Source organism: Rhopalosiphum maidis, chromosome 4 (genome assembly GCF_003676215.2).
Source record: "Rhopalosiphum maidis isolate BTI-1 chromosome 4, ASM367621v3, whole genome shotgun sequence".
NCBI classification, from domain to species: domain Eukaryota; kingdom Metazoa; phylum Arthropoda; class Insecta; order Hemiptera; family Aphididae; genus Rhopalosiphum; species Rhopalosiphum maidis.
Window position 1 is genome coordinate 1,461,119 of NC_040880.1, and position 26,166 is coordinate 1,487,284.

A 26,166-nucleotide genomic window follows, 5' to 3' on the forward strand; every position below is an offset into this window, starting at 1 on the left:
CCAGGCCCACGGGCTTGGCCTCGGCCACCGACGCGTTGTCTGGCGGCAGGTTGACGCTCACCGACTCATTGGGCGGCTCAGCGGGCGACGGGTCCGCTCCGGTCTCCTCTTCCTGGCCCACGTCCTCGTCGTCTTCCTTGGGCACGTCCGCCAACTGCGGTGGCCTATGGTCCTCCACAGTGGTCTTGCCCGACGGGTGAATCACCAGAAACTTGCCCTTACCGCTACCGTAAAACGGCACAGCCTGCACCGCGTCATCGGCGTTATCCACGAATCCTCGGTGTTGGGCACGTGACAGGCTGCGAACAGATAAAGAAATTATAATTTAACAAATACATAATAATATTCAGATCGCATTCGTGGTTGTATGTATAAATCGACCACCAATATGGAAACGAACGATAAACGAGTAATAGCATTATACGTAACGATTAAACGTTACTATTACTATTATGCGGGTCACCGTGCGTTGCGTGCGTTTTTTAAATGTTTTATGTAAACTACGTCTTTCAGACTTTGGTCTGACAATATCAATGTTTTGATATCGGTATATGGTATTGGTTTTCTTGTTTAATGCGTGTAATTATGCTGAATTGGTTGTGATCGCGGGCCTCTAGAAGAGTAAAACTGAAAAGAACCGAAATTCCCAAACTTATCCTTGTTTATTTTACGTACTGTAAATAAGCGTAAAAAATTTTTTGGATGGGAAGGTGGTAGCTGGGTTTGTTTTTTTCATAACGGTCACTTTAAAACTTAAAAGTTATGTATATTCAATTTTTAAAATTATAATTCACGGCGGTATAATATAAGTAAATACCAGATAGTTATATTGTAGTAAATAACTTGCATATACAATGTAAAATGTAAAATTCGGCATCAAAAAGTATAAAACCGTCATTAAGGTTCTAGCCCTCAAGTCTTAAGGTTATATATTATATTACACGTATGCTTATTTTATAACGGAAGACAGAAAAAAATCTTTGGGAATAATAATTTAAGTGAGTAGTAATAAAATGCGAATGTGCAGGTTACTTCGGTGACGATGCACACCTGCGGCAACCGAACTCTAAACATTTTAGCACCTATACACTTTTTATTATTATTAGTGTCTTATTCCGCCTGATGTGTGTACCTGTATAGTATACACATATAAATAAATATTACAATGGCCTATTATATAGCTAATGCGGATAGGACTGTATGTGAACTGTACGTGTACAACATTATTATAGGTAAACAACGCTTCAAGTGCGTCTATTCAACAATTTACACACCATCGGCGCGCGTCTTTTGTGTTAAAATAATAATATTTTCGCTGCATTCCTACGCGATTAAAAATATTTGCGTGTGCGTTTTTTCATCTATAATCAATGCATAATATACAAAAACAATAATAAAAACACGTTTCTAGTGAGATTTACTTTGACGAATTCGTACCGATATACCTATATCTACCGAATACAGACTATCGAATAACCTGCAGTGAGTGGCAGCGACCGTGTCGTGTTCTTACCGTGTGCTCGGTAAAATAATAGGTACCTAAAGCTAGAACACCGATTAATGCGGTAATTATTATTGTTGTTGTTGATCTCTGATTCGTACACGATATTGTAATGTTATATACGATATGGCCATTTGCCCGGAGTAATGGCTTAGATTTGGTAAATTAAATTAACGCATATCTAATATAATACGGATAAACAGCTAGGTGCAGTCGTTTGTGATATTCGACCGTATGGTTCCTCTGCAGGCAGCAAAACGACATTAATTCAAATCGCGTGTTTCGCCGTCCCAGGTACAAGAGGAGGGTAATCAAATAACTGTTCTTCGACTACATAATAATAATAATATAATATTAAAGGCACGGTTCAGCGAAATGGGCCAACGTGGTTTTGGCGACCGGTCAAAACGCGTCTGGTTAGCCGCCGAGACGTGGATGTTCGTGACGAACCTACATTTTAGGTCACGTCGCTATGATATTATAATATAGTACATGGAAAATTAGTATAATGATAATATTGTCTCTTTATATTATTATAATACCATAATGTTCAACATGCGGAATGCGCAGTAGTGCAGTGTTGGCGAACTTGCGTTAATTGTTTGTTATAGTCAGTCATCGGCGTCATACCTACTAGGTGATTCAACAAGTATATGCTTACCCCAAATATTTCCTTTCCATATTCATTTATGAATAACTCTGATTTTTTTCTATAGCTAACTCTTTTTAGCCGTATGCCAATTAAAAAGCGTTTTATGACAATGCGTTTTTTTTTAAATGAAAATCGCCTTATTCCGATTTGTCAAACACGTTATTTTTATGGACATTTTGATATACCTAATATACTTTATAAATCAAAATTTTAATCAGTACTTTTTGAGTTATTAAAATGTATGTACTAAGGATAATAGTCCAAGACAATGATATAGAGCTATGATTTATAAAATTATAGTGATTAGTTTTAATTTATTAAAATTGTACAAATTATAAAATGGTCCTAGTATCTACATAATAAATATTTGAGTACTAGACTAAATACTACATCTATTTTATATTTTAATAAAAACTTTATACTATAAATAAAGTTTAATAATCCAAAAACTATTTGTTTAAAATTTGATTTAAAAACACTAACATCTTCAAAAAAATCATGTGCAAAACAATTTACAAAAAAAGAGGTTATTTGTATTTGAAAAAAAAAATAATTTTAATATTATAAAACATGATTTTTAGAATACTTAAAAATCCTTAAGGTTAGAATATGAATGAATGCATAATTTAAGGATAAAGGGGTGTCGGTAGACCATGATTAGTGGAATTACCTTGTAATCTATATAGGTACTATAATTCATGCATAGACGTTTAGGGAAAATTGACTTTTAAATTGCAGTGATGAGCGGACTATTGGAGTGGTGAAGTTTACTATTTGTTTTACTACGATTTACTTAGATTCACTTTTATTTAAAAAGGGGCGATAGGGTCGAATAGAAAATCATAAAAATTTCACGCAGTACTTTCGTATATTGGATATCGGACAATAGATTGTATATTATAGTTCTAAAAAGGTCGTTTTTAACTTATAGACGTGTTTGAGAAAATCGTAAAAAACTGTATGTACGATAGCATTTTTTTTAATAAAGTATTGACTTTTTATTATAACACGGAACAATTGCTTAAATTAATCTAACAAATAGGTAATTGTTTAAAATTAATATTTAAAATAACTATCGTTTGACGCAAAAATGAATAATTAATGGTAAAACAATAATACATTATTGCCTGTTAATGGGACACTACATTGTTATGGTTTTGTAACCAATTTTTAAAAAAACTCGTTCATCGTTTCTAATATATTTAACTTCGTAGTACTTAGTAGTTAATAGTTATGATGATCGTATCAGTGTCACAATGTATTAATTAGTGACATTTCAATATTTTGTATTTATGCCTATTTCCTGTACAGTAATTTATTTTTTACAATACGATTTTAATTGTAGGTATGCCATTATACTCGATATATTCGATCATTGTTCAATCACAAATACTAACAACATAATAAGTTATTGCTTTGTTTTATAGTATAAAATAATATAATAATAATAATATATCTAATATTATCACGTATAATTATATAAAGTATATTCTCAGTCTATAAATTATTATACGCTTTTAAGTTTGTAATAGAGTTTTTCATGGCTATTTCTTATTTATCTAAATCTATTACTTATTGCGGAGAGTTATTAAATCCTACTTTATGTTCACTGGTTTATTAATGTTAAAAAATTATAAAATATTGTATTGATTACAAAATATAAAATAATATTATAATACTATAGAATATATCTAATAATTAGTAACCTAACTTACTGTGCTTACTCTATTACTATAATAACTAAGACATAATAAGACGCGTGTAAAACAGGTTACTACTATACAGTGTGTAGTATACAGTATAATGGTAAATGTTAAAAAAACACAAAACATGTAATGTAATGCACTATTGCGATTGAAATGCTTGTTGTGTTGCAGATACTTTGAATTGTAAGGATCATACAGTAGATATTTACGTTTAATATTTAATAACGACATAATGGTTGTGATCACTAATATTGCATTGCACTTAAACATTGGAATAAATTAACTTGACGAATTTGTACAAATTGTCAAATTCCACAAGTACAAATTATTTTTTTCGTTTAAATTAATATGTGATTTTTTCACCGATTCTATATTACAAATTGCATTCGTTTTTCCGTGGCCATCTTCAGTCAATTTGTTTCCTTTTATTTTATGTACGTGAAATATTCGCTTGTTTTATATGTTCGTTGAATATATTTATAAAGAGGCTGGTCGGTTCAGTTTTACTGCATATCATGGACTTTTGTATTATTTTTGTTCAAAAATCAAAAAAAAAAAATCAACTATGCATAAAATATTTTAATACAATGGAAAACACTAAAAGTAAAGTAAAATTATCGCGGTATACTGAACTCTACGAGTAGTTTGACTGATCTACGATGATAATTTAAATCGAACAAAGTGATCGACACCATAAAGTTAATATCGTAATCGTGAAAAAAAACTAATTAGGCAAAACTCACGAATAACCTTGAAAGCGAACATGACAACGATATGTATTTTATTTTATTAAACATGGATTATAAAATATATTGATATAATGAAAAACACACATTTTCAATATAGTTTATTACGCTCATCTTGTCAATCAATATAATCTATAAATATCGTTTTATGTTATATTTTGTTATAAAAAAATATGAAAAGTATAAAGATACCTTAATTTTGTAATACTATTATGTACTGGGCTAATAATATTATTATTTTTTATTTTTATATTTTATTTTCAATGTAAACATTGTAAACGAACAAAATTTATACGTTTAATCATCAAAAAAAAAAAAATAATAAATAAGACACGCGCACAATATTATATATCTCGTATGTTATGAATAAAATTTATTTATTTTTAAATTAGTCACTATAATTATATCGATAATATCGATTATTGATTATTTTAAATACTCCAAAATATCTTTCTTCATATACAATTAGTACTATCACTACTCAGTCGTGTGAAGAATATATAATATATTTGTCTGTATCCAAAATACCTACTGTACTTTAAAAGTATTATGAAAATGTATTTGAATATTTTGAATAAAGAATAATTTACTCAGTATTTTAGGTATGAAACCATTCAAACCTATTTATGTTTACAGATTAATTCTTGAGCACATCTTTTGAGTGTTGAAGTTTCTTAAATTTGGACGAATAACCATTAAAAACGATCATAATTTGAGGGACATTTCAGTTTTGCATAATTTATAATCTTGGTTTTTTGTCAAAAACAATATTTTTTATTTCGTATCATAATAATATAGAGTATTTTAATATTTGTATATTTATATATACATATCAAAAAATATTAAAATAATTGTATGTGTTCTCTTAATTAGGCGTATATAATTAATTATTATAAAGTATGGCATTGGTACACTAGAAAAATACTACCAATGGAGTGCCCGGTGCGATGATTTTGGTTGACATACTTGAAACTTTCCGATATAATTACATTATGCACTTAAGTCTTGAGTGTATAAAATGTTTTTAATAAAAAAATAGTATGACTGGTATGCACTTAAATTAAATAGGTAATACTGTAAAAATAGTTATTGTGAGTGATAAAAAATTAAAATACACATGGTTTGTAAGTTCATAATAACTATTCACAGTGCTTATTTATTATAAAATATATATTAACAGTAAATGATGGGTAACTGTGATAAATTAGTACGTACGTTAAGTTTTGTGAGTAATATTGTAACTTGTTATTGATATATAATAAAACTATTGAGTGAGTCATGTTTTCATTATTATTTTAAATTCGTTTCTATTCGTCGTACTGTAAACAAAAAAAAAAAATCTGTTCACAATAATAAATTAGACGACGTAAAGATGTAACATTTTGGGTTTTTACATTTTATTTTTTATTTTTATTTATTAGCTTCTAGTCAAAAACTATTACAGCTAAACTATTACGATATTTTCATCAAAATGAAACATTTTGTTATAACCAAGAACTCACTTTTGTCATGAGCATTTATATACCACAAATATATTTGTGTATAGTCAATTCTTAAATAAACAATAGTCGTAAACACATTATATATTATAATAATGTGTGTATCGTTTCTTACAATTTGTTTTCAGATTATTCGTTATTTTCATATTTTATCGATCGTTATTTAGAAAACGAAAATATAAAGGTACAATACTCGAATGTCGAATATGCGTAATTATTAAATAATATAATATATTGAATCAAAAACTAAGTGAAATAAAAAGTACACAAGACAAGTAGCCCACTAATGATAAAAATAGAAAAGTTAAGTCAGTATAAAATAAATCAAGAATTTGGCCATGCAGAGTTATGCACGGTTCCTTAGTGGCTAAATACAATCTCTCGACATAATATACGTAATTCAACTCACTATAAAACACATTATAACAGAATGTCACAGAACATAAGAAAAAAAATGACTTACAAGATCATCTTTGTAAAAGTATTGTAAATTCTAAAATTGAAGTCACTAACAAAAAATTAAAATGTTTGAAACAATTAGATTTATACAAGCTTATATACCTAGTACTTAATATTAAAAAATATAAATTGAATCGAATATTGATATAAAAAAATATATGAAGATATTTAATATTAAAATATAAAATTATTATAAATTTTATATTGTATATTAAGTAGGTATAGTTGGTACGTATATGTAAATATATTATAGCATATATCCAAACGCGTGTGTATGGCACAATTTATAGACCTAATGGTATTATGGCGGCGTCAATGACTTTTAGCGGGCGCGTATTGCTTCAGTCAATAAAATGAATGACCAGTTCCGGTCGGGATATGGCAACGCCGCCTTCGCCCGCTTCCGCAGTGGCGTCCGGAAGATATTCAATGCTGACCGTGTCACCCCTTCGAACCACTGCCGTGCTGATCGGATTAGACAGGGCCACGCCGCCGATTCCGGCCTTTGCTCTGGCTGACGGTTTCAGGTATATCTTGGTGACCGGACTCGGAGTGGCAACGACCGTGGAGTCTTTCACCTGCGCTCCTTGTACGATCGGATCCGACGTCGTTGCCACTGTTGTCCTCCTCAGCCAACTTGGTCCTCCGACACTTGGCGTGTTCGGGTGCAGCGGCTTGACCAACGCCGGCCGCCGCTTCGATTGTGGGTCGGCAACCGCGTCACCGATTTCTGGTCGGTTTGTCGCGTCGTCTACCACGGTCACTCGGCCGCTGTCAAAGTTCACGGCCACAGATCTTCTGGACGGTGGTGGGACGGCGGCGGCGGCGATGGTTGCTGCTGATCCAGTTCCGGTTCCGGTTCCGGCGGCTCCGGGCCAAACGCCTAACGTCGGCACGAATGCCCAGTACGGCAGCCGATACCTGCGCATACAATAACCACGGTTAGGTTTAGGCGTTTGGCCCTAATGACGAAGAGATAATATATCGTACAGTTTTGGTCCGTAAGGTGCCGTTGATTTTACATATTATTATTTGTTTTTGTTTGTTTGTAGTTGACGTTCGAGCGCCGGTACACCATTAATGGTATTGGTATACCGCAGGTATATTTGATAATAGTTTTGACACGGTTGGTAAAACAAATATGGAATTTTGTTTAATTTAGTGGCAGCCAACAATCTAAAACGCGTTCGTTTGCCATTTTAATCGTAATATTATGTTGACCGCTCTGTACCATAATATAAATAGTTTTTTTACGCGATTTCGTGCAGATTATAATATACGAACGCATTACCGCGCAAAATCAAAAAACCAAAGCATACACATTTTAGAAGAAAACCACTGCAGAATTATGTATACTTTTTTATCAATACTCTATTGTCTTTATTATTGTGCTTATGTGTGTTTTTCAAACTCAATATCGTCCAACACAATGTCCTGCTGACGTACTCAGCTTTTTTAAAAGGAGTAGGATATGAATTTTTGATTATACTCAGACCACGTTATAAGCTTATAACAACAAACAAAAAATAAATATATTATATTATTATAACATTTAGCCACAAGGTGGGCTGTGTTATTACTTATAATTAGTAATATTAATAGTAAATCAGCTAGTGATGGTTATACATAATAATATATAAAAATAAAAAATTTAAAATATGAATTTTTATTTTAACAGTGCATTATGAGAAATGAACAAATCCAAGATGATGGTGTGAGAGTACACGAGAACACTGCAATGTTAAAATGTATAAATATAATGAAACTAAAAAATACTCTAAAATATAACATGTTTCAGAAAAATGCGATTATTTCGTTTGAATTTAAATATAAATACCAGGTTGTTTATAAATGATTAATTATAAAATGCCGTACATTAGCTTACGATAATACGCATCATCAATATGCCAATGTTTAAATAAATTGTCAATTTTTTTAATCATATAGTATTAGTATATTGTGCTGCAGTGCACAATTATTTAGAAATGGAATACTATAAAAACGTCGAGTAATGAACACGTTAGTATAATATAATGGAGTCGTGCAGCTTATGAAAAGTTTATTGCTCGTCAATAACAAATTAATAAATGGAATAAGTGTCTATGCGGCTGAACACAACATATCACAACGTAATCTTTTAACGTTAAACTTTTTCAAATGCAGTATATCTGGTTTTTCGATTTAATGACTTGTTGTTTTTAGGTTAGTAGGTATCTTGTTGTTGTTGTTGTTGTTGTTGTTACTTTTGTAATTGTAGGTTTTTTAAATGTAGACACAATCACACAGTTATTTAGTTTTATGACCATATAATAGTAACAGCTAGCTTGCCACCGATTTCACGTATGGTACCTTCGTTGGTTAAAACAATTCTTAACATGAAGGTTTACATGAAAAACACATCTGATTTTATTACTTTGTGGTTTTTGGTTTATTCATTAAAATATTACCTACACAGTAACTCAGTATTATATTTACACGTTACCTAACCGATAGTACTAAATGTCTAAATACCTTCCAAATATATGAAATACTAATATTTTATAATGATAATATAATATAATATTTCATAAAGTTTGTCAACTCGATTAGTTATCAATTAAAAGAGATATTGATTGGTTACACATAAATTATTTTTTTAAACCAGTCATCGAGTACAATGTAAAACATAAGTTTCATTTAAATGTATATAAAAATAAATTTTAACATATCTAACTATGCGGATTTTTGTAAAATACAAATGTAAGGATTTAAAAAAGCAAAAAATGAAATTCTATGTTTGCCTAAAATATAGTTGTGAATGGATACTCGTATAAAAGTTTTCTAAATACTACTTAGAAACCAATCAAAATGATTGTTTTGAGTTAGATTATTTTTTGTTATGACTAATAATATTTCAATGATGTAATTATAACAGAAAATTTAATTATAATTATATAAAACTAAGTATATTTCAAAATAAAAATGCAATTCTACTTTTCAAAGTAGGTTGTACTTATAAAATATAATTGAATAGTATAAGTAAGCGTATGAGATAACATATATCTGTAAATCAAATAATAACTAATGGTGTTTACGTAAATTAACGTGTAAGACATTATACATAAGTAATTAGGTATACATTGTATTCATAGTTGAATATTATTAGTAAATTTGAAAAATATTGTTAATATAGGTGAAATGTTAAAGATTGTGTAACATAATATTATGAATAAAGTCAGGTGCGTATAATATCTTACTCGTATAAGTCATACGATCAAACAATACAAAATATGATAGTACAGCATTCAACTTATGTATACACAAAACAAAACTAAGAGAAGAATTACATGTAAATGTATACATAATATTTATAATTATACGAGTAAATATTACGGAACTACCACAGGATATGATGTATTATAATAATTATTGTTAAAGGTACTACTTAAATAAACGTAACTAAAATATTACTATAAATACGCTAAACCTATGTATACTTAAAATAATTTTTTGTGTCAATGTAGGTATGCCAATATAGAGCTTTTATATAGTAATATCGTCATATTGTGCAATATATCACGACAGTCTTGTGTTGTTGTTGAGGAACAAACGAGTAGACGTTAGGCGGCGGGGCATATCGTCAAAATAGGTGGTTGTCGTGTTTCTCGGCGTTGGCGGTCCCGCGGGTCACGGACTTTTTGCCCTTGCGCGACCTCTTCCGGACGGACGGTTCCGGGTTGTAGTACACTATAGGCCCGGTGGCTATCAGCTTGGCGCCGTCCGGAAGTGAGATCTCGCGAGCCTCGTCTCCGCCGCGCCGACGTTGGGACGCCGTCAGTCCCCGGGACGGCGCGGGGAACGTGTAAGCGACACCGTCCGTGGACAGGACGGCCGTGCCGCCGGTGCCTGCGTTCATGCTCCGCGCGAAACCGTTGCCCTGTGGCGGGTACGGCGCGTAATAGCCGGTCGGGGACTGCACCATCTGCGGCCCATAGCCGCCCATCGAAATGCCGCCGGCCCCCATCGGAACGTCTGAGGAGGCGCCGGACGCGGTGTGCTTGGTGCTGTAAGCCGACCCGCCGGGGCCCACGATCGCCGTACCACCGGATCCGGCGGTGGCTATGCCCCCGGGACCCGCGATCGCCACGCCACCACGGCGGACCACTAGCCGCTTGATCTGCGGGCCCGTGTCACCGTTGTGCTCGGTGGCCTGCTTGTCCGGCGACCAGGGGAACATCTTCGACGGTTCCGGTGTGGTGGTCGTCGTCGACTTGAACGGCCGCACGTGGTTCAGCAGTGCTCCCTTTTCCTCTTCCGACCGGGCCGCCGTGTTCCGGCGTGACCGCCTCCGCGTTTCCGGTCTAAAAGTGGAATCCATACCGCGGTCGGAAGCTCGTCTATTGGTCCGGGACGGTCCTTTGCCGTCGTCACCTGTTACTGTTGTCGCGTCGTCGGTCGTCGCGTGCCTGCAAATGTCGGCGGCCGGACCGTACTCGATGATCTCGGAAAACGAGTTCATCATCGTCTGCAGCGGATCTTTGATCAATATTGGGAAGTAATCGGCCCAAGGCGAACTCCATTCGATTCTCGCGTCGCCGCCGTTATATATCCTATTCGAAGTGCCCGCGTTACCGCCCTGCAATGGTGTCGCAAACACCGTGTGTCTAATGATCTTGCGCCTGATGGGCATCTGATGGCGTTCCGAAAATTGTTCGGCCATGTCGCCGTCGTTGTCGTTATGGTGGTGGTGGTGTTGCTGCTGCTGCACATTGTTGTTTCCGCTGCCGCCGCCGCCGCCGCCGGTTGAATGCGGTTCTCCGTTAAGGTTTTGGAGTATCTGACCTATATACGGGTCGCTCGGCCGTTTTCTCGTCGAGTACTCGTTATAATTCTGGTACTTTTGAAGGTTTTTATCTAAAAGGTCCCTAAGCGCCTCCAGCTCTTCTCTGGTCACCGAATCCATTGCTGGCTTATTCATCTCGGCCATTCGTAAGTGCGCTATCGATTTCAATCTGTTCAACACGTTTTCCGTTGTTGTCGAAGATTCCGTTTGGTGTTGCGGTAGTTCGTCTATGCTATCACTAAAATACACAAAATTGTGATTAAATCACTCGTGTTTATAAGAGAAAAAAAATAAGAGAACTGTGTAAAAGAAACTTTTTTTTAACCTCTCACCAAAAAATAAATAACGCATAAAAAATATTTTGTATAAAAAATGTACATTATAAGACTTTTACCAAAATATTACATTTTTGGGAATTTTATTTATAAAAAATTAAATATGTTATAAATTATTTGAGCGGAAAAAAAACAAAGCATAATAGAAAATTTACAGCACAAAAATAATAATAAAAAAAAATGTGTTTGAAAATAAGCTTACCTTCCATATATTATGTTACACGCATTGAATATATTGACCGATCCATTGCCATAATTTTGCATAAAGCACTAAAACCGTAGAAAACAAGAAAAACCACCGAAATTGTGCACTGCTAACGTGTGTTTAGTAAAATATAATATAGGTAATCAACTAATTTATTCGGTGTTTAAGGATTTTAAATTTAAAACTTTTGTCAGTCAGTGTACCTATAGTTTATAATATTATCCTAAAAGTCAGTTGCAGTTATCGAATGCGTTAATATAGTGTTAAACCCATTTTTGTACAGTGTTTTTAATGTTTATAATTTGTTAAGGTGTAGTGTTGTTGATAGTATAATGTTATTAATTATTTTATTATATACATTAATTGATGTATCGCTTCCAAGAAACGCAAAACAAATGTCTTTACTTACTGTTGGAAGTGTTTTTCTTTTTTCGCTTCTCTTAAGATTTCGTCATGTTCGTCGCTGTCCGACGGTCTGCCGTGTCCATAGGCGATCAGACAGAATAACAACACCTGGAAAATCGATACACACAGTATTAAAAAAATGGATAATGAACATAAACGAACGATTTACCTGGAAAAACATAATGGTTTTATTAATAGTTGTGTTAGCACTATGCGTTCACATACATGCAGATGGTCCGAGACTCAAAAGCACTATGACCACCGACTACCCAACCACCTTTCACTGTATCCACAAATCCCTACCATCTCCTAAATCACACGCGGTGTTTAGTGATCATAATATTTTCTATGATTCCATTGTCCGCTTATCATTATAATGATGATGCCTATACATAATAGCTGTCTAATCGAATTTTTTATATTCGCTTCCGAATCCTCATCGAGTGGCCTGATTTTACTTTTATTGTTGGATTATATGATTTTTTCATCGCAAATATTTATTATTTAATATTGGATAGCAAAAGACCATATTATTATTATTGTTGCCGTTGTTATTATAGATATCTGGCATAACAATAGTAATTACTTTCGAAGACGTCTGTAATAGTCGTCGTCGTTTATAATGATTTAATTATAGATAACTCGTATAATAGTCATCAGACGCCTTATAACAAAACCACTATTTTTACGATAAACATAATATAATATTAGTTTTAACATTTTTTGTTTGAAAAAAAGAGATTTCAAATTATATCGGATAATATTCTGCTGTAATTTTAATAGTGAATAGTGAATTTTTAAATTGTTTTGTTGTTTAAACATTGAGAAACAGACCATCACTTAGTGATTCTTATTAAATAGTAATTACGTGCTTGTAATATTTTATGCAAATCGCATTGAGTAAAGTAAAATACTCACAGAAAGATCCGTTATAATAATATCTCATCATATTTTATTAAAAACACTTCTCTAGTGTATGACTAAAAAAATAATAATTGTTAACCTAACCGGGTTAGTGGTTGGTAAATAGTAATTACACATTATTATAATGTGTACCCGCACAACGATAAAATAATAAGTGTCGACGCATCACATTATTCTAATTTCGACTTCCGGCTAGACACTGTTATCTTTGCTACAGAGATTCTTATCGGCGGATATGATGGCAAAAAGTCGTTCTGGGAGCCGCCGCGCCGTGTACTGACACGAAATTGTAGTACTTTTTTTTCTGTCTTCCCTATCCGTCTTTCCTTCTTTCTCACGTTCACTCCAAAAATACAATTCCAGCAAATCGTCTATGATTCATCAAACACAATCATAGTATTTACGAAAGAACGTCATTAAATCGGTCAGAGTTCAAAGACGTATGTGTATAATAAAAATAATTTATTATTATTATATTAATAAATTCAATACAATGTCCCAACACTCCCAACTCATCACTGATGATATCATCTTATCAGTGAAGTTCGAGTACTTAATAAATAAAAGGTATAATATTCCGAAATAAAGCCTAACCTAATATATTGGTTTAAAATTAATTAAATTAAGTTTATAAGGTAAATATATTTATATAAAATAATTGATATACAAAGAATAAGAAAAAAATACAAATTCTTCAAATTATCTACCAGATGAATATATTTTAGGTTTGTTTAAAATTATTTTAATTATGCTTTATGGAGTTCTTAGTTTCTTACTATTGCTACCACGCTACCATATCCAAACTACCTCTAGTAGGTATATAATACCGCAAAAAGATTGTGTTAAAGTTAAATAGATCATACATACAGTATACTTGAGTATTTAAAAATGTTCAATGCGTATAGTAATAAAAATATTATATGTTCAATATTATGTAGCCTGTACCATTTTAGAATAAGTGGTTGAACGCAAGATTTGACCGGCGCCCGTGTAAATGCGAGTTTATCAGTTTTTATTACAGTGTAGTTGTAATGTTAAGTACAACGGGGAGATGTTTGTTGTGTAACGGTAAATTTTCATTTTTTTATTATAATGTATCTTTTAGCCGCACACGACCAGTTTAACCTGTGAGACAAGCCCTGCACTAAGAAATATGTTGACAAAGACAGTAAGCAACGTCGAGAATAGGAACAACAATAATAATAAATAATACCCAAAATCTGATTAAAACGACTTTATTCACGGATTCCTAGATAATTTGCGCGAAATCATCATTAAACGACGGGTGATCAATGAACTGACATAAATGTTGTAAATGAAAATTTGTTTATTTATAAAAAAGGTAAATTGACAACTGCCTACAATAATGCAGTGACCTTAATCCGAGAACTTATATGATAATTTATATATACATTTATATATATATATATATAAGATAAGTTGCTATTATATATTATTATATACGCATATATATTGATCTCGATTACACTAAATCATAACCATAATATGTTATTATTTGGTTTTAAATATCACGCAAATTTTGATGTGTATGACCACGCAAAAATGCATGCCAACGACGGCTCAGTATAAAAGATCAATATACATTATTGAGATAAAGAACACCGTGTAATATATTATCGTTTTTATGAAAAAGGTTAAAAGCGAGATGATTATAAACTCGTTCTGAAACATCAAAATTCAAAAAGAGAAAATCGCGGAAATTTAGTTTTACCGGTCAAGTTTCAAAAAAATGTTATACTACACGCAGAGAAAGAGGACAAAATCGTGTTGGTATACAAACAAAAATCTAGTCCTATCTAATAAAAGTATACCAACTATACCTATTTTGTATTATTTTTGTTTATATTGTTCAGATTTATTTTTACCTTTATAATTCGTAATAGAAACTACATATTTTTTAGTATTAACAATTTAAGATATTGTTTTGAATTTTACTCAACAACTATATATTCACTGTGTTATAATATGAACAGTGTACTTTTCAGAATAATTGTTAATTACACAATATACAAATTTAAAGTCTGAGTAATTTTTAACCAATCATACATATACATATGATATGACAGATGAAATTTATTTTTATTTTGATAATTTCTTACAACTGGCATTTTATTGAGAAACGTTGTAATATTACTGTAAATATTGTATTAAATAAATATAACGAAATATAATATTCTAAACACGTTTTTAATAAATTTAATCATTAGTATCGTTTTAACAAAGGGCAACAGTTGCATTACAGTTTTTTTTTTATATTTTTACATTCGACTCGAATTCGTATTCCAATAAATTATGTAAATATATGCGAAATTGAATTTAATGCTAAAAAAAAGCAAGAGAAAAGAGTTGTATTTAAAAAAAAAATTAATCACAAAATTCTGTCTTGGTTTTAAGCTATAATAATTTAAAGCCATCTATTTAAAATATAATAAAAACAAATTACGGGTTTTATACATTTTTATGACTACAGTTTACAACATTTAATGTCGGTGTTTTATTTAAAATATGGTACTCATAACTTTGCAGTTTACATGAAATAGTTATATAGAAGTGTATAAAGACATACCTAATGTTATATTTAAATTCAAATCACAAACCGTTATAATTTAAACATTTAATAATAATTAATCCAATGATGCAAATGCTTATTTTCAATAAAAAAATTTAAATAATTATGTAAAAATTATTTATACGAATGTATAATAATATATAGTGGTTACTTAGTCATTTGAATATTTCAATTAAAAATAACTACTAAGTATTTACATTATTGGATAATTATATAAATACTTTAATTTAAAGCATAAACTTAATAAATTTATGGTTTAAAGGATGAATTTATATTATTGTGAAGTTTTTTTGGTTTATGGTTTTATTGATTTTTTTTTCAACTTAAAAAATATTTATTTGAATTAAAAAATAAATCTTTAAACTATGTCTGTGTTCAATGAATTTAAATTAATAGATTATGCATTTTAAATAGTAAAATATTCCTTTTATTATGGGCTGTATTGTTACAATTTTAAATTTCTGCTTGTACAATATGAATGCATATGTATAACAACTAAAATATTAGCTACAACAACAATAATATTATAAACAAAATTCTTCATATAATAATTAACATTTGAATGGGTAAAACAAAAAAATATATGTCATCATACGTAGATAAGAGGTACAGTATAAGGGGTATCATCAAAAAGTCAAAACTATTCAATGTCTGATAAGTACACAGTAAAATTAAAACATCGGTAAAATCATGTAATATATTGCAGTATACAATTATATTATTAATATAGTTAATTTTATCAAAATTGCAAATACGTGTTGGCACAATGTTAAGATGGTGAACTTTAATATGATTGTAAAGATAAATAAGTTTTAAAAAACGGTCGTTACAATTAAATAGGGGTAATATTTTAACCATTTTTTGATGAGAAATCTATTCTTATAATATCTACGTGTCCAATTAATGTCAACTATAGTATCCATAAATCCATGTCAACTGTCGAAGAAATGTCAAGATGATATTTGGATAAAAAACTATAATAATTTTGAAACAAATTAGTTTAAAAAAAAAACGGTCATTACTATTAAACAAGGATAATATTATAATCTTTTTTTGATGATATACCTATTCCTATAATATTTACGTGTCAATGTCATCTATAGTATTCCGCTTGTCTATAAAAAAAACATCAAAAATGACATTTAGAAAGAAAACTAGACAGTTTGTAATTGAAATGGATTTGATGAAAATAATTATCGGATGAAATTAATATACCTAATACTAAATTTAATTTCCCGGTTACCTGGTAAAATATATTATACTATTATTAATATTAATGAAAAATGTATTTATTATTATATTTACTAGGTACTTGCTATTGGGTATAATATCGCGTCAATCTAAATTATGTTTTCTTGGACGGAAGTTTTTTGCTATCGGTCGGTATAAGTACATACACGCACGCCAAAATATATGTGTCAATAAATACGCTTACAGTAAGTACGGCAATTACCAAAATTAAGAATTAGGATTCAACACTACCATGTCCGTGTCATATATTACGCATGTGTGTTTAGTATACGTATAATGAAATAATAATTTTTAAATTAAATCTCGGTAATTTCTGTAAAGGTATTACGAAAAGATTTAGAAATGAATAAATTGTAAAATACAATAATATTTTATAGTTTATATTGTTATAAGTTCATGAATAAAAAAAAAAAAAATTTCGATAGTTTTTACATTTTTTTTTTTTTATTTTAGATAATGTAGTCATTACTCATTATACAGAATTTCGAAAAAAATGTATTTTTTACTATTTTCAGGTTTTTTACTTTTTAAAATGACACTATTTGTTTTTAATATCATATAGGCTCTGAACTAGGAATATGTTTTTGGGGATAAAATATTCTCTATGGTTATAAAATCAAAAATAAATCCAGATGTTAATTAATTATAATCGTATTAAAATTCATCGCCATTCCATTGTAGAAAAAAAAAACGATGACAAAAGTAAACTTATCCGGTTTTTCGCAGCTAATATCGGCGGCTATGATGATCGTCACTTTCGGCGGTCAAATTTACATATTAAGATAGGTACTTATAAGGTACTTTATACCTATAAGGTTATGACAACCTGTAGTACACGCGTCGGGCAGGAGCGGTCGGACGTGTTAATTAAAAGCGATCGGGCGGGGCTGAATAGGGCGGGACAGGGCGTAGTGGGGAAGGATCGGGTAGTCAAGACATCGGTGGGCGAACTTGTCCGGAGATGTGTGGTGTTCAAAATATTTATAATATGATAATGCGTGTTGGCCAAATGAATACACTTAATAACACGTTTTTCGCGGTTGAAAAAATATAAAATGTTTTTTTTTTTTTTTTTAAATACATATGCGGTATATTATCTGCACGTGAACTTTGGACACATTGCCACGACCGGTCGCGGCGGGTATGTTTGGTGAACTGAAAGGCAAATGCGGTGGAGGGTGTTTGAAGTGGGGGAGGGGAGGGCGTGTGCGTTGACCTCCGGCCAATGACTCCCGAACCACTGCCGCCGCAGCCGCTCGGTGACTAATTTAATAATAATATTAAATAAATATTTCCGAATATGAAAACGATAGCTATTATAACATATTAATATCGTACCTACGTAATACGAGTATTATGCAGGTATAGTTGTCAAGTGTTTTTATAGGCGACCCCACGTAACGTTACATAATTAAATTGTGTATAAATCTGCGAATCGGTGACGGTAATTCGGGATTTTGCGACGTCGTAAATTGGCACGTTTAACGACGACGGCCCACGCGATAATAAAATAATAGAAATGAAATTAATATGATATAAAAACTACCGTCACGCGCGCGTCCACTGTACACATATCATGAATCGTCCATCATAATAATACATCATTCATATCGATCCTATAGCTGTGTTATGAATGGACGCTCGTAGGACGTACTTATGTGTATACTCATATTATGACGTGTACTAGCTGACCCTGCACGACGTTGCCGGTGAAAAATCAAACGCCCGTGAAATTCACGCCTTCTTAAACTTCGCTAAATGTAAGTTGCGCAGGTTTTTAACTTGGTTATCTGGATAGTTTTTACCAAAATGCAGGTCTAAAATTATACTCGATTATGATAACTATTTTATTTCCAGTAACCAATGACACAACTTTATACGAACACAACGATTCCTGCATGTGTAAGTATTTTTTTAGAATGCAAAATTTAGGAAATTAGCTAGAACATTACACATCATCAGGTATAAGTTTACTTGATTACCACAAGTGCGGTAAATCTGGCTGTAAATCACTTTCACACACTGATACACACATAAAAATACATATACATTGCCTTTTATTGATGTAGATAGAATATAGATAGATTGGTAATAATATGTGCGTTTATATATATATAGGTATACGGTATAAAATAATAATTGATTCGTCGTTGTACCATAAAGTGTTTTATCGGAATGCGCATCAATGATACACGATTTAGTAATGATCGATTTACACTCAACAGAAGTAGATTTATCATCAGGCTAAAACCACGAAATAGATTTACATTTAACCTATGTTCTGGCTACTATATAGCAATTTTTTTTATTAATATCAAATTTTCCAGCAGCACTATATTTTAATAATTTAATTATAGTATTTAAGTGAGCCTGCTCGAACCCTTAGAGCCAACGAGTTTCACGTTACATCACTGTGTATAATCTAACGTGTGGTAAAAACTAAAAATATCATAGTTGTTACAGGACATAATACCCTAGCACACAGTTTGTTGATATTCACCATAATTTGATTATACATCGCATCGTTTTCATTATTATTAAAATAATTCAAATCCAGCATACTTAAACATTAAACAATAAATTCCAATCAGTTCAAATTTTTTTTTTATTTATAATAACTGTTATATAAAAATAATAATGTTCTACAAAAATAACAATTAAATAATGGCGAAAACATATAACTGAATTGCACATTTTCAGCTAAAAATAAATATTTCGGGTTTGGAGTGGAACCTGTGAAAGAACACGGAGTTATTTTATAGTCATAATTTATATATTTTTATTTATTGTTATTGAACCTTGCGTTCATATGAATAATATATAAATAAACATAATTTACGGGAGATTTAAGAATCATAATTTTCTATTTATTTCTTATCATATAAATCATAATGTCAGCGATATTTCATTAAGTATATAAAATGTATATTATTCGTAAAAAAGCTAATGATTTTTGTGGATGTATTGTTTAATATTTTGTTGTTATTTATTGTGTTTTAAATGATTTAGGAAAATATGTAACTCTGATCTATGAAACTCATTAACGACATTAACTATAAGGTTAATATGTCCAATTGTTAAGATGTCCATGGTTAACCTGTTGTGGGCAGATAGGTTTTCTTTACGATAACGTATTATCATTTTAAAATATTAAAATCCTATTTAAAAAGTATCCATCAGATTTAAATGTTTACTAGTTTTTTTTTTTTAGATTTTACTTTACATAATATGACATAATTTTTTATCCGCTATAGTATATTGTTTTGTTATAACATAATAACATAATATTATTATTAAATCGTTTTTAGTATTCTCAATCCCCAGACTCGACTGCAACTCATAAATAAGCTCGTGTAAATAATTATAAATTTTGAACTAAAAATATAAAAACAACTTTTACTCAATAGAAAAATAATTCGAAAATTGTGTCATTTATTTGTAGATGAAATGAAAGTATTACCAAGTAATTTTAATATTTTTAATAGAAAACTTCTCGTTGTACGCATTCCACAAAAAACGTATACCTATTTTACAATTATTATTATAAGACAACACTATAATAATATTATGCAAACGTGTAAGAATTAAGAGGGACGGGCATGTAAAGGCCTCAAAATATTGTCAGTTGATAAATTTATTAAGTGGTAATTTGTACTTTGTATAGTAACAAATATTACATTTTAAGATAAACTAGAAAAAATCTTTTATAAGACAAGATATATTACCGGTAATTGTAGTGTGAAAATGGTATCTATAAATGACGTACTAAACTTAGTCAGTATTAAACCACATCGATACGTGTTTTTTGAGTGTGATTAAATAATATTTATACTATTTTGTTTTTTATTCCCGTGAACGACGACAACGACAATGATAATATTGTAATTGAATTGAATATTTGATATCATCGATATAATACAATTTCGCCCATTCCGTCGAATCGAATCGAACCAGATGTACACTGAAACGCGTTGACGAATATCTAAATGTATTGAAAAATATACATAAGCTAAGAGTAATTTCTGAAACAAAAATCACCTCAGTGGAACACATACACGGGTGCCAGGGATGACGCAATAATAAGTGCCCGTTGGTGTCTAGCGGTGTTAATCCGGGGCTTGAAATACGCACGGGACTGTTTTCGGGCTCAGAAATACCAAATAAAAGGCGCCGTATGCGCAAACAGGCATCGCATATACGTGTCGTGCGTTTTATCGTATAGTATCGCAGAAAAACTCATCGCCGCTTCGGCTTTCCAATAATGTTATTCTATACACACACACACGCCGCGCATTGTATTGACGCACTGTGAATCGCGGGAGATCGAAACATTCGACGGCGTTAATTATTATTGCTTTCGCGTCGGAGTGCGCCTGTATAATAATCGTTCACGATAATATTATATATATACATATACACACGAGTATGTACACTGGCCCGTAAAATCCGAACGCGTCGTCGCGCGCATATAATAGCCAGTCAAAATGGTCAGTTATACGGTCTGTGGGGAGGGGGAGGGGGAGAGACAAAACAAATCGCAACGAAGACATAATATTACAATGTCAAGCGGCTATATCCCGCTACCTATTGTTCGGTCGTTTATACACACGACCGACTCGGCATCGACGACGCCGAGAAATCGCGACGCCCGTGAATGCGAATAATTAGCAACGCTGCAACATCTCTGCTCTATGATACATTATTATACATTAATACACACGGTGATCTCTGATCGCGTATTGTGTGCGCGGTACCAGCTACACGGTGGTTTTCGAGATTTAATTAAACATTAATTTTAATTGTAAAACGCCAGACATCTGCATTATTTATAACCGATGACAAACCGTTATTACACGTGTGTGTGTGTGTGTGTTATGCACAGTCCCTCCCGCGGCACCGCCCGCGACGACGGGTTGTCCGGCGATCGTTTCGGGACGTCTTGACGGCGATTTAATATTATCATCTCAGACCGCTCGTGTATTGTAATGCACACGTATTATATAGTAGAACGATATGTATCGTATAATACATGCGCGCTCGTACATACGATATTACTACCGGCAGCGGTGTACTACATCATATATATATATATATATATACACCTACGATATTATAACGAAATAAACCACTCTGCGGGATGACCGCCGTACGTATATTATATTGTTGTGTACACACAATGGGCCAATTAAAATGTCGAACATATTGTTTTGAGCTGTTAAAATCGCCGACTTGGTTTTCGTTTTATTTTTTTTTTTATTTTTTTTTTTTAATCCATTCCACTTCAGTCGACGACGCAGGCACAATACAATGTCGCTTCCATTGCGCAGGCCCGACGATGTCCGTAACCAAATAAGTCGATGACACGACTGTGCCCTACACGTCGAATTTATTTATTTTACTCCTATCGAGATGGGACGTATGCCGAAAAATAATCGTATTTTACATATTATAATAATATGTATTATATACGACAGCGGACGAATAGTGTTTCGTGACAAACACAATACGTTGTTATTATCATTATTAACGCGCACTGTGCGCTGTTTGAAATATTATTTTCCTCGTGTTTGTACAGCGTGTACGAATGTTGTGAGGACAAATACGGCCATCAGCCCCATGTTGATTCTTCAATCAGCTCAATTATTCACCTTCTTCAAACCGGAAAAGTAAAATCGACTCAATACGCCGTGCGTTCGTCCGTTATGTAAAATAATAAATCAAATATCAAACATAATTTACTGTGTACATATACGATTAATCTGTACGCGTGTTTTACCACATGATGGGTAATCAATTATAGTCGCATTCGCCCATGCGTCACTAAATAATACTACAATTGAACGATTCGTTTGCTATATAAAAAAAATACACGTACGACTTAACCCGAGTTAAGTGTCGTACACGTTTAGTTCATTTCTTACTTATGTCTGTGGATAGACTGTATGCTATTGACTTATTTTTCCCGAATTCATTCTGTCAGTTCATTGTCACTGTTCTCACGCCACCACTCGTCGTGGCTTGGAAATATTTTTAATATCCGTACAAATCGTGCAATCATATATTTAAAAATAAAACAGCTCCGGCTTTATATAGTTATAGTTATTACTGTAGTTATTTTTTAACATATTATTCGCGTTAGAATCTAATAAGCTGTTGATGCGGTTATAGAAATGATAACAACTATACCTAACTGTTTTATAACTTATTTCGTTGCACGATATTATGTCGATACTTGTGTTTTTATACTTATACTAAGAAGCGTGTAAAAAAACTGTCTCGATTATATTTGCAACTAGCGAGTTCCAGGAGATATCTCATTAAATCTCACGGACAAGGTGGTGAATACAACAATATGTCTTGCGAACATCGTTAATAGTATAAAACAATAAATAACAATATAACGATTACGTCGATAATATCATTAAATGTTGAACCGCATTTTCATTTTTCTTTCGAAGAGCAAAAAAATAAGTAAATCTATCGGTCCGGTTTTACCACTCTTTTTCGCGGTCAAGTGCAGCGTCTTATACTAACCCCACGTCTGCGGTACAGCCACTTTTACACAAGGTCGCGTCCTTGTCCTGCAGCAACGTGACAAACATTGAAACGTGTTCTAATAATTTATTATTTAAAGGGATAATACGAACGAGCATTGCATGGTGGAAAATTGAGAACTGAACGTTTTTTTATGAGGAGTTATCATTTATAATATTATATCCTCATTGCTTTGTATTTGTATGTATAGTTATTTGATGTATGATGATTGTTGTATGTAACAGATAATAAATCCGTAAATCAATTATACTCTTAATTTTTAAAACTATGTTGGTAATTGAAGATAAAAACAGAGATAATTGGTTAGAGACTAGTGCCTTCTTTTAATTATCTTTCTTGGTGGTTTAACTCGTTTAAGACTTCCAGTAAGAGTAACTGATTATTTATTAAAATATTTTTTTTTTCAACGGATATCGGGATATGTATTTACACATCTAAGCATTTCAAACTAATAAGAGTTCTAAATTATAAAGTGAAAACCCTTACATTTTACATTTATTATTTGAAGAAGGGGGGATGGTACAAATTTGTATATCTGGAAACTGTTTATAAATACACACAGACCGTTATTGTCTATAATTTCATTTTTGATAAAAATAAAAATTGAAGGCTTAATGAATCGTGAAATACAGTGACATATTTAATCATAATCCTTACAATTGTTTTACCGATGCATACTATAGACTATACCAAATCATAAATCGTAATGTATAAAAATATTATAAATATAAAATATACTATCATAGTATATCGTTCCAACAATAATCAATTTATAAAATCACTTTAATTTGAGTTTAATTACAACTCAAAAATGACAAAACCGGAATCATCTTAACGAAATTACACGCGTATATTATAATATGTATATTGATCAGTAATAAACAACCTTGATCATATTATCATATTATATTATATAGTATTTTATGAGAGTGACAATTATATCGTCTGTCGTGTCATGTGACTTTCATTGTATTCAGATTGGTCATTGCAATCGTGGTATCAGACACTAACCATGGTCTATTGGAAGATTTCCAGAATTGGCCAAATATCAATTATTTGACACGACACTACACGACACGACAGATGACAATATATATATATATATATATAGCTGCTGTAAGCACCTTGATATTACCTACCGCGGTATATACTATAATATAATACTGTCACCGTATTCTGCACGCAACAATCGTGATTGTTAATCAAAATGTTCTTGTTGTTAACTAAATTAAATAATATTGTGTTAGTTAAAACGATTTTGCTATATATAATCATTAATAACAACACATAAAGTACAACCACATGGTAACGTGTTAGAATACTTTCAAATATTAGTTATAGATACACTGTGGTTACGGGTTGACCACGAGTTACACGGAATACGGGACAGTGTAGTATAGCTATAATGAATAAACCTTATGAGTATTTATTTTAAAACATTTTTTTTTCACACCATTTTAACACGGTCACGGCTGTGGTGTATGTTAAATGACAATCTTATTACTACAATGCTTACCGCGACGTTTAACGGCTTCATGTCGGCGGCGAGCAGATACGGATAGACCAGAGAGCAACGACCAACGACCGACTGATGATTTACGGTCCAGCAGATGCACTTGACCGAACGATGTGGACTTGTGACGACGGTGCTTATGGGCGAGAGCGTACGACGTTATGTAAAACGCGTGCGACTGAGATGATAGCCGGAGTGGTCGCGCAATGCATTTGCGGGCTCGCGGACAACGCAGAAGAAGAATCTACTCGGCAGCGGCGGCGGCGGCGGCGGCGACGGCGATTCGTGCGACCGACCCGGTAAACATAATTTCCCCCCCACGACACCACCGCCGGTGGAGTGGCAGATGCACGAGGATGACGCTAATTATAAGAGGTGAATCGTACTTAATACAATAAAATATGTATATTGGAATATGCGTAAGCGTATTATTGTATATTCTATAATATTGCGCTGCGTGCAAGAGACGCTTTAGATTTTGCACTCGACAGGTCGGCTGCATGGATAAGATGATGATAATAATATTATAATTTTTCCCCCACCACTCTCATCCCGCAGCGCAAAAACCAAACGCAAGTCTCACTCCGACCAATTATAATATATTATATATTTAATTGATGCATTTAATTTATTTTAGTTATTATATTATCGTATATTATAAAAGAATTGCAGGAAAAAAGTAAATCACTTTATACATACTTGTTTAATAATAATTAGAGCCCAGATTTAAATGCCCTAAAAGCAATATAAAATGCCGATTCAACTCATTAATATAGTTCCTTTAGAAAATGTTTATCATTTTTTTGATAGACATAAAAATGAGAGGAAAATTATGGTCTAACTTTGTGCGTTTTTAATATTTCTTCATCTTAACTAAATTAACAATAATAATACGAAAATAAATTACCAAACTTAGGAAAGCACAATATTTAATTAAATTTATTTTACCAGTTATATTATTGCTTTATTTTTTACATGGGTTTATTTCGGACATTTTTACACA

The 26,166-nt window shown here is 32.2% G+C and overlaps 2 protein-coding genes across 4 annotated transcripts; both read right to left on the reverse strand.

The window, feature by feature from the left end:
* Window positions 1–6,360: 6,360 nt before the first annotated feature.
* Window positions 6,361–7,492, reverse strand: LOC113549932. The gene has a single exon (XM_026951462.1). It carries the CDS (start codon window positions 7,490–7,492, stop codon window positions 6,905–6,907), a length of 588 nt encoding a protein of 195 aa, XP_026807263.1. The 3' UTR covers window positions 6,361–6,904.
* Window positions 7,493–9,591: 2,099 nt separating this feature from the next.
* LOC113549929 lies at window positions 9,592–25,406 on the reverse strand. 3 transcript variants are annotated; one of them, XM_026951457.1, is made up of 3 exons: window positions 25,167–25,406; window positions 12,335–12,438; window positions 9,592–11,623 (listed from the first exon to the last, which is right to left on the reverse strand). In XM_026951457.1, the coding sequence occupies exons 1-3, from the start codon at window positions 25,185–25,187 to the stop codon at window positions 10,183–10,185; spliced, it is 1,566 nt and encodes a 521-aa protein (XP_026807258.1). In that variant the 5' UTR covers window positions 25,188–25,406; the 3' UTR covers window positions 9,592–10,182. The 3 variants fall into 3 exon arrangements, with proteins under 3 accessions (XP_026807258.1, XP_026807259.1, XP_026807260.1); XM_026951458.1 differs by lacking the exon at window positions 25,167–25,406 and adding an exon at window positions 12,500–12,583; XM_026951459.1 differs by lacking the exons at window positions 12,335–12,438; window positions 25,167–25,406 and adding an exon at window positions 11,923–12,324.
* Window positions 25,407–26,166: the final 760 nt, after the last annotated feature.